General features: G+C 49.9%; 1 protein-coding gene across 2 annotated transcripts in view; it reads right to left on the bottom strand.

The window, feature by feature from the left end:
• The window catches only part of UBASH3B (ubiquitin associated and SH3 domain containing B), a 170,157-nt gene extending 159,991 nt beyond the window's left edge, over window positions 1-10,166 (bottom strand). The window contains exon 1 of one of the 2 annotated variants that reach the window (XM_003923583.3): window positions 9,656-10,166. In XM_003923583.3, the coding sequence (XP_003923632.1) occupies window positions 9,656-9,816 (161 nt within the window). In that variant the 5' untranslated portion in view covers window positions 9,817-10,166. The remainder of the gene's footprint in view (window positions 1-9,655) is intronic. The other variant, XM_039471376.2, reaches the window with a different exon arrangement.
• Window positions 10,167-12,144: the final 1,978 nt, after the last annotated feature.

Below are 12,144 nucleotides of genomic sequence, written 5' to 3'. Positions count from 1 at the left end.
ACAGAAGGGAAGATGTCCCTTTAATTGAAAAGGTGCTCATGAGCAATCTATCTACCCCAGGTGCTGGGTTCAAGGCAGTCCCCTCTTCTTATTTAACTACCACTTGGGTTGCATTTTGCAGGAAAACAAATTGTTTGTTTTTGTTTTGTACCAATTTGAGAATTACACTGTTACATACTAGCAAACGGTTCCCCACTGCTGTAATTGCCTTGTATCTTTCTTCCTTTCTGTTTATTTACTCTCTAGAATATCAACAGTCACCTGAAGAGTTTTCTTTAAAGAGAGAGGAAAATAATTTGACCATAAAGCACTGTGGGAAAAAAAAAAAAAAAAAAAAAAAAAAAAAAAAAAAACAGGAACAGAAAAGCCAAACGCTCTGGATCAGAGAAGCACACACATGAAGCAGGGAGAGTATTCTCATGCTGTTCAAAAACACTGGTCCAGGCTGGGCACAGGGGCTCATGCCTGTAATCCCAGCAGGCGAGTGGATCGCTTGAGCCCAGGAGTTCGAGACAAGCCTTGGCAATGTAGTGAGACCCCCATCTCTACAAAAATAAAAATAAAATAAAATTTAAAAATTATCCAGGTGTTGTGGGGCACACCTGTAGGTCTCACTGTTCAGATGTAAGTCTCACATCCTCATCCTGAGGCAGAGGCTGACTAAAGGCCAAGTGTTCAAAGCTGCAATGAGCTAGGATCGTGCTACTGCACTATAGCCTGGAAGACAGAGTGAAACACACACTTGAGCTGGGTGCAGTGGCTCACACCTGTAATCCCAGCACTTTGGGAGGCCACGGCTGGCAAATTGCTGGAGCTCAGGAGTTAAGACCAGCCTGGGTAACATGACAAAACCCCATCTCTACAAAGAAATAAAAAAAATTAGCCAGGCACGGTGGCACACATCTGTCATCCCGGCTACTCCTGAGGCTGAGGTGGCAGGATCACATGAGCCTGGGAGGTGAAGGCTACAGTGATCCATAATTACACAACTGCACTCCAGCCTGGGTGACACAGCAAGACCATGTCTCAAAACCAAAAACAAAGCAAAAACACACACATACACACTGTCCATGTCGCCCTGGATCCAGCTGTCAGAATTGCAAGGGATCTCAGAGGTGGCTGACATCAACCCCCTTTACAGTTGGGACCACTGACGCCTGGGAAGGAAAAGGATGCATGTGAGTCCAAGCAGCCAATAGATGAGAGTAGAGTGACATCACAAAGCCAGGGTTTGAACGAAGGAAGACCTAGCTTGCCTCATAGTGTGCTACCACCAGGCTCCATGTGGGCTGTGCACAGAATCCAAACCTTTGGACTCTCTGCAGAGCTATGTTCACACAGGCTTCAAAAAGGCAGGCCTACCACTCCAAGGGTCTCTATGGAGAACATGCAGCCAGCTCAAAAGAGCAGCTGACTTCAGAGTGCCAGATGGGAAAACCTGACATTTACCCTTTTCCTCCAGAGGACTGCACAGAATTTAGCAGGGTGCTGTATGCACAGTAGGAGCTCAGGTTCTGGATATTCAGCTAGGACACCTGACCATAGCCCTCACAGTCACAGCTAGTAGGTGGCAAAGAGCCTGACTGTAAAGTCACGAGGAAAACAGGGATACGAGCAAGATGAAACAAGAAAAGGGATCACCTGTCACATACCCAGGGCCCCCTGCAGAGGGTCCAGAGGACTGCGAGCACTGCCCCATCTGCCCACCCATCCTCCAGGGAAAACAGAAAAACCAGATTCTCCGTAAGCCTTTGGGCAAATACAAAGTGGCCCTGGGAGAATCCATCTATGAAGAAGACAAAAGTGTTCAGTTCAATGAGGACCGGAGGCATCTCATTCTCCCGGCCATGGCTCTGCACCCTGCTTGGCTGTGACTGTCACCGTGCAGAGGATCCATTCTTGAGTGTGTTTTTTTCTCCCCACTCTCTCTCTGAGGCTTGAGTCTGATTCCGTTTGAAAGTAATCAGAAGACAGCCATATGGTACCCCTTCCAGTCTGCAAACTCTGCCATTTATTATAGTCAGCAACTTGGGCGGTGCTCACTCTGACCCGGGTCTGCTTTTCCTCGGACCCCACACCCCTCTGGGCACCCTAGAGGGAGAGGCACAGAGAGCAGAATGCAGTTGCCAGGTCTAAAGCATCACTGGCCTCTGCCCCACCTTACCGCCTTATGCCCAGAGCTCAGTGAGGAGCAGAGAACCGTAAAAGTGGAAGGCGACCAGGGAACCAAACCACAGAGGGAGCCATGTGGAGTGACATCGCCACTTGAGTGGCACTAATTACCTACCGCATTACTGAGGGTGTGCCCAATGCCAGGCGCTCTCCAGTTGTTTGCGTGGCTTGGCACCCTTCTCTCACAAAGATCCTTCAAGGTAAGCACCGTTATTGTCTGCATTGTACAGACAGGAAAATTGAGGCTTAGTGTGTTCAGCAACTTTTGCAAAGTCAGTCACTCAGCTGGTAAGAGGCAGAGCTGGAATTCAAGGCCAGGCTGCCACAAGTTCAGATCTCTGTCTATCAGAGCAGGATGGATGGGGCAGATAATAATGGGGACTCTTCAGCTTCTGGATGGCCAAGTAAGGAGACAGCCCTACACAGTCTGACGCCTGATGGGATCAGGGAGGCACTGATAGCACCACCACACCATCATCTGCCAGAGCAAAGCTGGTGGGAGACATAGGATTCCCTACATTTGCTGCCTCTTTGTAAAGCAAAGCCTTTAGCTCTGCGAATGACTGTCCACTCCCTGAAAGTCAGCTGGAGTTTGAGGCCGCTGAGAGCGGGGAGCAGGTGGTGATCAAAGCCACAGGATGGAGCCATGAGGCAGGATATTTTTCAATCTCTGTAGCACTTAATCTTCCAAACCTCAGTTTCCTCATTACATTATCAATGTCTGAGACTTGATAGTGATTATGTTTGTGAATCTGCTTGGCAAGCTTGAATGTGGTCTAAAAACTTAAGGTATTATTAGAAATTAGGGCATAAGGCCAGGAGCAGTGGCTCATGCCTGTAATCCCAGCACTTTGGGAGGCGCAGGCGGAGTGCCTGAGCTCAGGAGTTCTCAGCCAGCCTGGACAACATGGTGAAACCCCATCTCTACTAAAATACAAAAAAATTACCCAGGCATGGCGGCATGCACCTGTATTCCCAGCTACTCGGGAGGCTGAGGCAGGAGAATTGCTTGAACCCAGGAGACGGAGTTTGCAGTGAGCTGAGATTGTGCCACTGCCGTGCCAGCCTGGGCAACAGAGTGAGACTCTGTCTCAAAAGAAAGAAAGAAAGAAATTAGAGCATAAGAGGGAATTTTCATAGAAGCTATGTGCAAGGGGTTATAATTACCCTACTAGCACATCCAAATACCTCAAGGTCTACACAGCAATTAAGAGAGATAAACTACTGATACATGCAGGATGAGTCTCAAAAATACGCTGAAGGAAAGAAGCCAAGTACAAGAGTATACACTGTATGACTTACATGCCAATCTGGAAAATGCAAACTAATATACAGTGAAAGAAAGAGACTGGTGGCTGCTGGGGTTAGGGGCTGAGAGAGAACTGACTCCAAAGGGTTACAAACGAAATGTTTTAAGGGCAATGAATGTACTGTGTCCTATAGTAGGTGTTCACATAGGTACCTTTGTCAAAATGTATCAATCTTTAAATAGGTTTAGCTGATTGTACACAAGTTATAACTCAACAAAGTTTTGTTTAAAAAAGGCACATTGGCCAGGCACAGTAATCCCAGTGCTTTGGGAGGCTAAGGCGGGTAGATCACTTGAGTTCAGGCGTTTGAGACCAGCCTGACCAACATGGTAAAACTCTGTCTCTACTGAAAATACAAAATTAGCTGGGCATGGTGGCGCACGCCTGTAATCTCAGCTACTTGGGAGACTGAGGCAGGAGAATCACTTGAACCTAGGAGGCAGAGGTTGCAGTGAGCCAAGATCGTGCCATTGCACTCCAGCTTGGGCAGCAAGAGCAAAACTCAGTCTCAAAAACAAAAACAAAAACAGCATATCAAGGCTTTTTTTTTTTTTTTTTTTTTTTTTTTTGAACCAGGACCTCTGCACAGCCTGGAAAGTTCACACAACTTGCAGTTTAGCCTGAGGCTATTACGGCAACATGGTCCCTGCGTACCAACTGTGAGACCATAACACATCCTGAGCTCCTCTAAGCCTCCGTCTCATCTTAAAACAAAGCCTACATTGTGTGCTTTACCTCACAAGCCTGCTGTGGGGTATCTAATGCACGTAAGAGCAATTTTTACAATGTACAATAACACAAATAGAAGGGCGTGTTGTGTGGGTGCAGTCACAGCAGGTACATTAGAGGCTTCCTTGCCCGGCCCACATATAAGACCCCTTCAGCTCCAGGTGGTTCCAGTTTTTTCCTCTTTCTATCCAAGTCTGGGAAAGCAGCTGCAGCCCCCACCCCAGAGCCAGCTACATTTCAGAGAGGTTGGATTGGCCAAGTGTTCTCAAAGGATCCAATGTCAACCAACAGGTAAGCTGGAGAAAGCCAGGGAAACCAGATACTTTAATTCATGGGCTACACACGAGGCTTCTCAACTCCTCATGCAGCCAACTTGGAGCTGCTTTTATCTTTGGGCAGTGAGGCACAGCTAACACAGCTTACTGTCCAAAGCCAAGTCAAAGGCGCTCTCATTCCAGCTCTTTCCTTCTGCCCCTGCCTTGCTCTTTAATTTGGCATTGTTCAAATATCCTCAATAGAAAGAAAAGGACAATCCAATAATACATGTAAATCCTCGCCAGACACCTCAGCCACCAACCCCCTCCTCTCCCTTCTTCCAATCCAACACAATAATGCCATCATCACATCTTGTGTCCTGATCCTATCTTTAACTTTCCCAAGTTCTTTTCTGTCCGTGATCTCATTTTGTCTTTGCAAAGCCCCATGACATATGACAGGTCTTGCCATGCACAGAAGCTGGTGAAGCTATTAAGGAAAAGAGGTTAAACAGAAAACCTAAAAAGTGCAGGTGTCACTCAGTAACTAGACTAGACCTTGGGACCTTGGACCCCTGCCACAGTGTCTTTCCCAAGACTATTATCTCTCAATCATTAGGAAACATTAGAAAGCCATTTGCTGTAGACAAAGTTCCAGCCACCGGCAGCCTCAAAAAATAAAAATTAAAAAACGGTCAGGGTTGTATCAGCAAGGACTCCCCTAATTCAATTATTCAGTGACTTGCTCCAAGGCCCAGCATCAGCCCCAAGCTACAGAAGAGCTGAGAGCCTGTCTCCCCAGAAACCAGAGGCCAGCAGGGAGATGTTAGTGCTGTGACATCAGGTCCAGCTGTGCAAAGAGATGGCTCTGATCTGAGTTCCATCCCGTTTTTGGTGTCAGGCTCAGACCCTCTCCTGGCCTCTGAGGACTCCTCTTCCTCAGATCTTTGCCCTCAACACATTCTTTTTTTTCCTTCCAACCAACCTCACTAGCCTCAATCAAGGAAGCTGGACCCTTATTTTTAGAACTCTTAAAACGGGGAAGTACTAGTGGGCAAAGAAAAAAGGAAGTAATTGGCCATTTTGGCCCTTTGAAAGGTTTCCTTCCTGATGCCTCCCTTAACACCTCCTTAACTTGGATTTGCACACACACACACACACACACACACACACTCCATGAAATCGCCACTTTTCAGACTTCTCCATGTGGCAGATTCTTCTATGGCTGTGTCTAAGTTGGAATGAAGTTCATACATTAGGATGGAAAAAACCTAGCCCAGCTCCAGGGAGTAAAGAGCTGGAGAGAGCACACCCTGAGGTCACCCTGCTTGAGCCAGCCCTGCAATACTCTGGTCCTCTTAGCTCTGTCAAGCACTTAACAAGCCTGCATTCATTAATGGCGTTCCCCTCAGAGGGCACTAGCATTGCCCCAAGGGGACTAAATGACTTTTGCAAGACCACAGCACAGCATGGGCTGGATCGAGCCAGGCCTTGCTGTCCTCAACTCTCTCTGTCAGCCTACCAAGAGTCTGGCCGGAGTGCCCCTCTTGCTGCCAAACAATACCAGACCCAGTTACACCCACAGAGGAAACTAGAGCTTTCAGCCCTGTCACTCTACTGTCACTCTGTCAAAAGGGCCAGGTTTGAAACAACCATCTCACCCCTTCTTAAAGCATCACATCCAAGTCTTCTGGACCCAGGAGACCATCACTGCTCTTCCAGGCTTTGGATTTTCATTATGCTCCGCCCTCCAGGCATAAAGCTCAAGAGACAAGGTTCTGATGAGCTAAGGCTGACACCCTTGCTCTTTCTTCTCACCTCTTCAAGATGAAGTTAAATGCCTGCTCTCTGAAGTTTCCAATGGCCCCCTTTCATACTGGTCTAAGTTATTAGAAGGAAGGCCTGCCGCATCAGCCTTTCTGGGTTGAAGTGAAGGAGGGAAGCAAACCTGGGGGTGGGGGGAGTCTGACTGCACAGGTGACCTCCAAGAGCTTCACTCCCTTCCAGGCAGAGAATTTAAGAAAAAGAGTAGCAAACCCAACCTCCCTCTCTCCAGGCCTACTCTTGTTACATCTTTGGTAAAGAGGGGCAGTGCTAGTAGTAATATAATAGTAGCTGTGATAGGATAATGATCCCCCAAAAGACACCCACATCCTATCCTAATCCCTAGAAGCTGTGAATGCTGCCTTTTTTTTTTTTTTTTTTTTTAAGAGAAAAAAAAAAAGGACTTTGCAGATAATGGTCTTGAGATGGGGAGATTACGCTGGATTATCCAAGCGGGACTTAAGTACAACCACATGTATCCTCATGAGAGACATGCCAAGGGAGACTGGACACAGAAAACAAAGGCAATTTGACCACAAAGGCAGTGATTGGACTCATGCAGCCACAAGCCAAAGAATGCCAGTCCCCACCAGAAGCTAGAAGAGGCGGAGGCTCGATTGCCCTAGAGATTCCAGAGGGACCGCAGCCCTGCTGACACCTCGATTTCAGCCCAGCGATACTGATTTTCAACTCCTGGTCTCTACAATTGTGAGAATAAATTTCTGTTGTTCTAAGCCACTCAGTTTGTGGCCATTCATTATAGCCATGGGAAGCTAATAAAGTAACTAACACTTCACGATTGCTCACTATGTGCCAGGAACTGTTCTAAGCATTTTACCCACATTACATTATTTCTATCCTGGCCCTAGGTGGTATGAGGCTTGCCCTGTGCAGATACAATACCTGGGGTTTGAATCCCAGCTTCACTGCTTACTGCTGTGACCTTAAGCAAAGTATATAGCCTTTCTAAACCTCAGTTGCCCAGTTCACAAAATGAGCATGTAGTACCTTCTTCATTGAGTTACTAGGAAGATAAAATGGGTAATAAAGATATAAGTACTTAGAACAGTATAGAGTAAGTATTCAATACATGCTAGCTATTAGGAGATCTCAGGGGTTGCGCAAGCCAAAATTAGACACTTAACGCTAATCTGTCAGGACGTGGCAAGACATCCTGGACTCAGTGCAGGAGAAAAGTCCCCTTCAAGCTGATTTGAATCTCAAAGATGACTGTCTGAGGAGTTCAGTTAAGTATTTCTTCTCTTAATTAAGCAATTTAGGTTTTTAGTGGTGGCCTCATTTCAAAAAAGGCAGTAGCCTGAGGCTATGCTAATTCTGCAGCATTCCCCAGCTGACTTCCCCACTCCCACCTCCAGTTTTTCATTTTGTTTTTTGTTTGTTTGTTTGTTTGTTTTAGACAGTCTCACTCTGTTACCCAGGCTGGAGTGCAACAACATGATCTTGGCTCATTGCAACTTCCATCTACAGGGCTCAAGAGATTCTCTTATCTCAGCCTCCCAAGAATCTGGAATTACAGGCATGCACCACCACAGCCAGCTAATTTTTGTGTTTTTAGTAAAGACGGGGTTTCACCATGTTAGCCAGTCTGATTTCGAACTTCTGGCCACAACTATTCCAGCTGCCTCAGCCTCCCAAAGTGCTGGGGTTACAGGCGTGGGCCACTGCACCCAGCCCCACCTCCAGTTTTTAAGGAGAGCTGTGCACATTGTTCATCCATACTGACGACCTCACTTGAAGCGTCTGCACCTGACTCACCCCTGCAGAATCCACATTTTCTCCCTGTAATTCTGGTATTAAGAACTGGAGCCCTGGTATTAGGAAGTCGTATTAGGAAGTGAGTGGAAGGCAGAAACCATCAGTCCATTTTGGGGCCTTCTAAGGCCACTCCAACATGTCCCAGTAGTCTGGAGAATAATAAATTCAAGGGTTTACTTTGATTAAGAGATCAAAACCAAGTTAGTAAAGAATAAGCAACGTTTGCCCAGGGACAAGGGAAGGGAGACCTACAGTTATTGCCTGTAATCCCATTACTTTGGGAGGCACCTGAGGTCAGGAGTTGGAGACCAGCCTGGGCAACGTGTCAAAATCTTATCTCTACTAAAAATACAAAAATTAGCTGGGCGTGGTGGCGCATGCCTGTGGTTCCAGCTACTCAGGAGGCTAAGGTGGGAGAATCACTTAAACCTGGGAGGCAGAGGTTATAGCGAGATGAGGTTGCCACAATGCACTCCAGCCTGGGCGACAAAACGAGACTATGTCTCAAAAAATAAATAAAGTTATTACCTGAAAAAAAAATGAGAGGGGAAAAAAATAAAAAGGACTTTCATTTACTTGGACCTTTATGATAAAGTTTGCCCAACTCTCCTGTACAGGTGATGTAATTCAAAGATGCAAGGAAGCTTCGCCTCGACCGGAACCCAGGCCTTGTGCCCCCACGTAAGAAATCTGCACGCCAGGGGTTAACCAGGGGAGAAGGGCCCGGCCGCTGGGCCTTGGATTCCTCTTAGTCAAGAGTTCCAGCCCCTGACACTTGAGCCAACCAGCCTAAGATGACTCCGGCCACCGCTGCCCTATGCTGGCAACCAGGCCTCTCCCCAGCAGGCTCCAGGGGCAGCCACCTGCGCTCTCCTTACCCTCCCCTATCCCACTCTCCTAGAGGAAGGATGAAGGAGAACAGCTCCCCCTCCTTACTCTCAGGCACCCACAGATTTCTGAGCTGCCGTCACCACTGACGAGAACCCAGGTCCCCTGGAGGGATCGCTTCTCTTTCTCATTCCATCCTCCCCATCAATGAACACGCAGCAACACCCACGCTCCCGCTCCTCCTACTCCAGGGGGAGACCGAGCCGGAGAGCGACATCCGGAGCTGGAAGCCGCTGCAACCGGGACGCCGGCCTCCCTGTCCCGCAGTCTCTCGCCCTTTCCCAGACACGGGAGGATCCCAGGCCAGCCCAGTATTCCGGCCGGAGAGGATGCCCGAGTATTGCGCGGGGCCCCGCCTACCCAGGCGCTCGGCGCTAGAGACCTTGGGGAGCGCGCTAGAGAAACGCTGAGCTCCACCCGCGAGGGCCGGACGCCGGGCACCGCACCCGGGACTCGAACCCCGAGCCCTCGTCTCCCAGTTTTAGGCATCCCAAGGCAAGCCCCGGCCCAGCACCCCCGCGCCGCGTCTTTCCCGGCACCCCCGCCCGGGCTGCCAGCGCACCCATCCTGCCCCCAACAGGTCGCGAGCAGCGGGGAGCGCGCCGCCCGTCCGGCAGGCGCTGGGAGGCGAGCCGGAGCGAAGTCGAGGGCCGGCCGCGCGCGCGGGAGGGGTCGTCCAGGGCTGCGAGCCCGGCCACTTACGCGCGGGCTCTGGGGAACCCCATGGAGAGGAGCACGTCCAGCGCGGATCCATGCTTGATGGTGCCGGGGCGCTGCTGGCGGTTCCTCCGGGGGGTGACTTTGCCGTACAGCTCTTCTCTCGCAGCCATGCCGAGCGGACTGGGGTGGCCGTACTGAGCCATGGCTCAGCGGCCAGCCATCACCAGGGACGGCGCCCAAGCCGGATCGTCCGGGGAGGAGGAGGCAGTCGGCCTGGGCCAGGGGAGGGGGCTCGGGGACCCAGAGCCAGGCGGGAGGCGGCGGCGGCGGGGGCGGCGCTCCGAGCTTCCCCAGAGTCGAGACTCTGACGCTTCCTGGTGAGGCCACAGGAGCCAGAACGCCGGCGAGCAGCCGCTGCGGGACCAGCCTCAGCCACTCGGGCCCCCGGCTGCCCCCAGCGCTGCGCCTGCAGTAGCCCTGTTTCCTCCGCCCCCTTCCCTCTTCTCGCCTAGCGGTCCGGGAATTTGCAATGAGTAATTTTTGAATGGATCAAAAAGGAAAAGAAGCCTTGTGGGCTGGCCCTGCCTTGCCTGTACCCGAGCCCCGCCCCTCTCTTAAAGCGGCCGCGCTGTCCGAGGAGGCTCGGTGCGGGCTGGAGCTGTAGCCGCGCTGGCTTGCAGGCGAGGACCCCAACCTTGTGGGCTGCTTGTGTGCTTCGGGTCCCGAGAGTCACCCCCGGCGCCCAGCCTTCACCTTGGCTCGCATACCTGCCCAACTGGGCCTCAAGACAGCAGATCAACCCATTTCGAGTTTCATGTGGTTCTAGATGCGGTTATTAATGGAAATCAGGTGAACTGATGGATGATGCTAATGGACCAGAAGGCCAAGCCATAAGGCCTAGATAAAAGGTTTTGCTTCCCAAAGATCCTGCAAAACCCACAGGGTTGTTAGGACCATCGGGTTTGGGTTCCTAATCAGCTGGCCCGGCGACTGCACTAAAGACCTACTGTGCTCTCCAAGGGTATGGTCAGTGACTGGGTAGTGCCTTTTGGGTGGGGCAGAGGGGGTGGGGAGCAGCATCTCAGGTTCTCAGAGCTGGCAGGACCTGGAAGGGAACAAGAAAAGAGGTACAAGGCAGAAAGAAGAGGGAAGAGAAAAAGAAAGGAGGAAGAAGGCGAGGAAGGAAGGGCCAGGAGGGTAGAGGGAGAAGGAACAGAGAAAAGATACTTCTTGACTAGGCCCAGTGGCTCACACCTGTAATCCCATCACTTTGGGAGGCCGAGGCAGGTGGATCACAAAGTTAGGAGTTCGAGACTAGCCTGGCCAAAATGGTGAAACCCCGTCTCTACTAAAGACACAAAAATTAGCCAGGTGTGGTGGCGCATGCCTGTAATGCCAGCTACTCGGGAGACTGAGGCAGGAGAACGGCTTGACCCCGGGAGGTGGAGGCTGCAGTGAACCGAGATCACGCCATTGCACTCCAGCCTGGGCCACAGGGAGACTCCGCGTCAAAAAAAAAAAAAAAAAAAAAAAGAGAGAGAGAGAGAGAAACGACACTTCCTAATTACAAGAGGTGCTCAAAAGGAATGGGCTTATTTCTTGAGGGAGTGTATATCCTGTCAATAAAAGGATTCAAAGAAGGACTAAATCACCACTGCGCAATAATAAGTGAATTGTACCGTAGGTTGGACAAAACTACTCCCACCGCAAAGAAGGTGGAAGCCATAACCATGTTGATGCCCCATCCCCCACCTGGTGAATTTGGCTGGGGGATGTTAATACTCTTTTTTTTTGAGACGAAGTTTCACTCTTGTTACCCAGACTGGAGTGCAATGGCGCGATCTCGGCTCACTGCAACCTCCGCCTCCTGGGTTCAGGCAATTCTCCTGCCTCAGCCTCCTGAGTAGCTGGGATTACAGGCACGCGCCACCATGCCCAGCTAATTTTTTGTATTTTTAGTAGAGACGGGGTTTCACCATGTTGACCAGGATGGTCTCGATCTCTTGACCTCGTGATCCACCCGCCTCGGCCTCCCAAAGTGTTGGGATTACAAGCTTGAGCCACCGCGCCCGGCAATACTCTTTCATTTGGAAACAAAGTCACCGTCTTCAGTCAGGGACAAGGGTCCCAACTTGCTATAATGAAACAGGCAATGAGTAAACCCTAACTGATAGTCTTTTTTTGGTAATAATAATAAGAAAACCTAATATTTATTGGGCTCTTGTATGTGCCAGTCAGTATGCTAATCATGAGTGAATTAACTCACTGAATCTTTACACTGACCCTAGGGGTGTGTTTAATCATTATCCCAGTGTTATAGATGAGAAAACTCAGCTCAGAGAGGTTGGGGAAGATTACAGAGCTGCTAAGTGCTGTAGCTAGAGCACTTGTATCCATTGTGATGCCTTAGGCAAGTTACTTCTTCTTTCTACAGCCTCATTTCCTCATTTGTATGGACCGTGGTAACCTAACCTTGCACACACTGCGTTTTCCAGAAATGTCAGTCCCGGGCCTGTCCCTTGTTGGAGTAT

Source organism: Saimiri boliviensis, chromosome 6 (assembly GCF_048565385.1).
Source record: "Saimiri boliviensis isolate mSaiBol1 chromosome 6, mSaiBol1.pri, whole genome shotgun sequence".
Classification (NCBI taxonomy): Eukaryota; Metazoa; Chordata; class Mammalia; order Primates; family Cebidae; genus Saimiri; species Saimiri boliviensis.
This window is presented reverse-complemented; position numbering and strand designations above follow the sequence as displayed.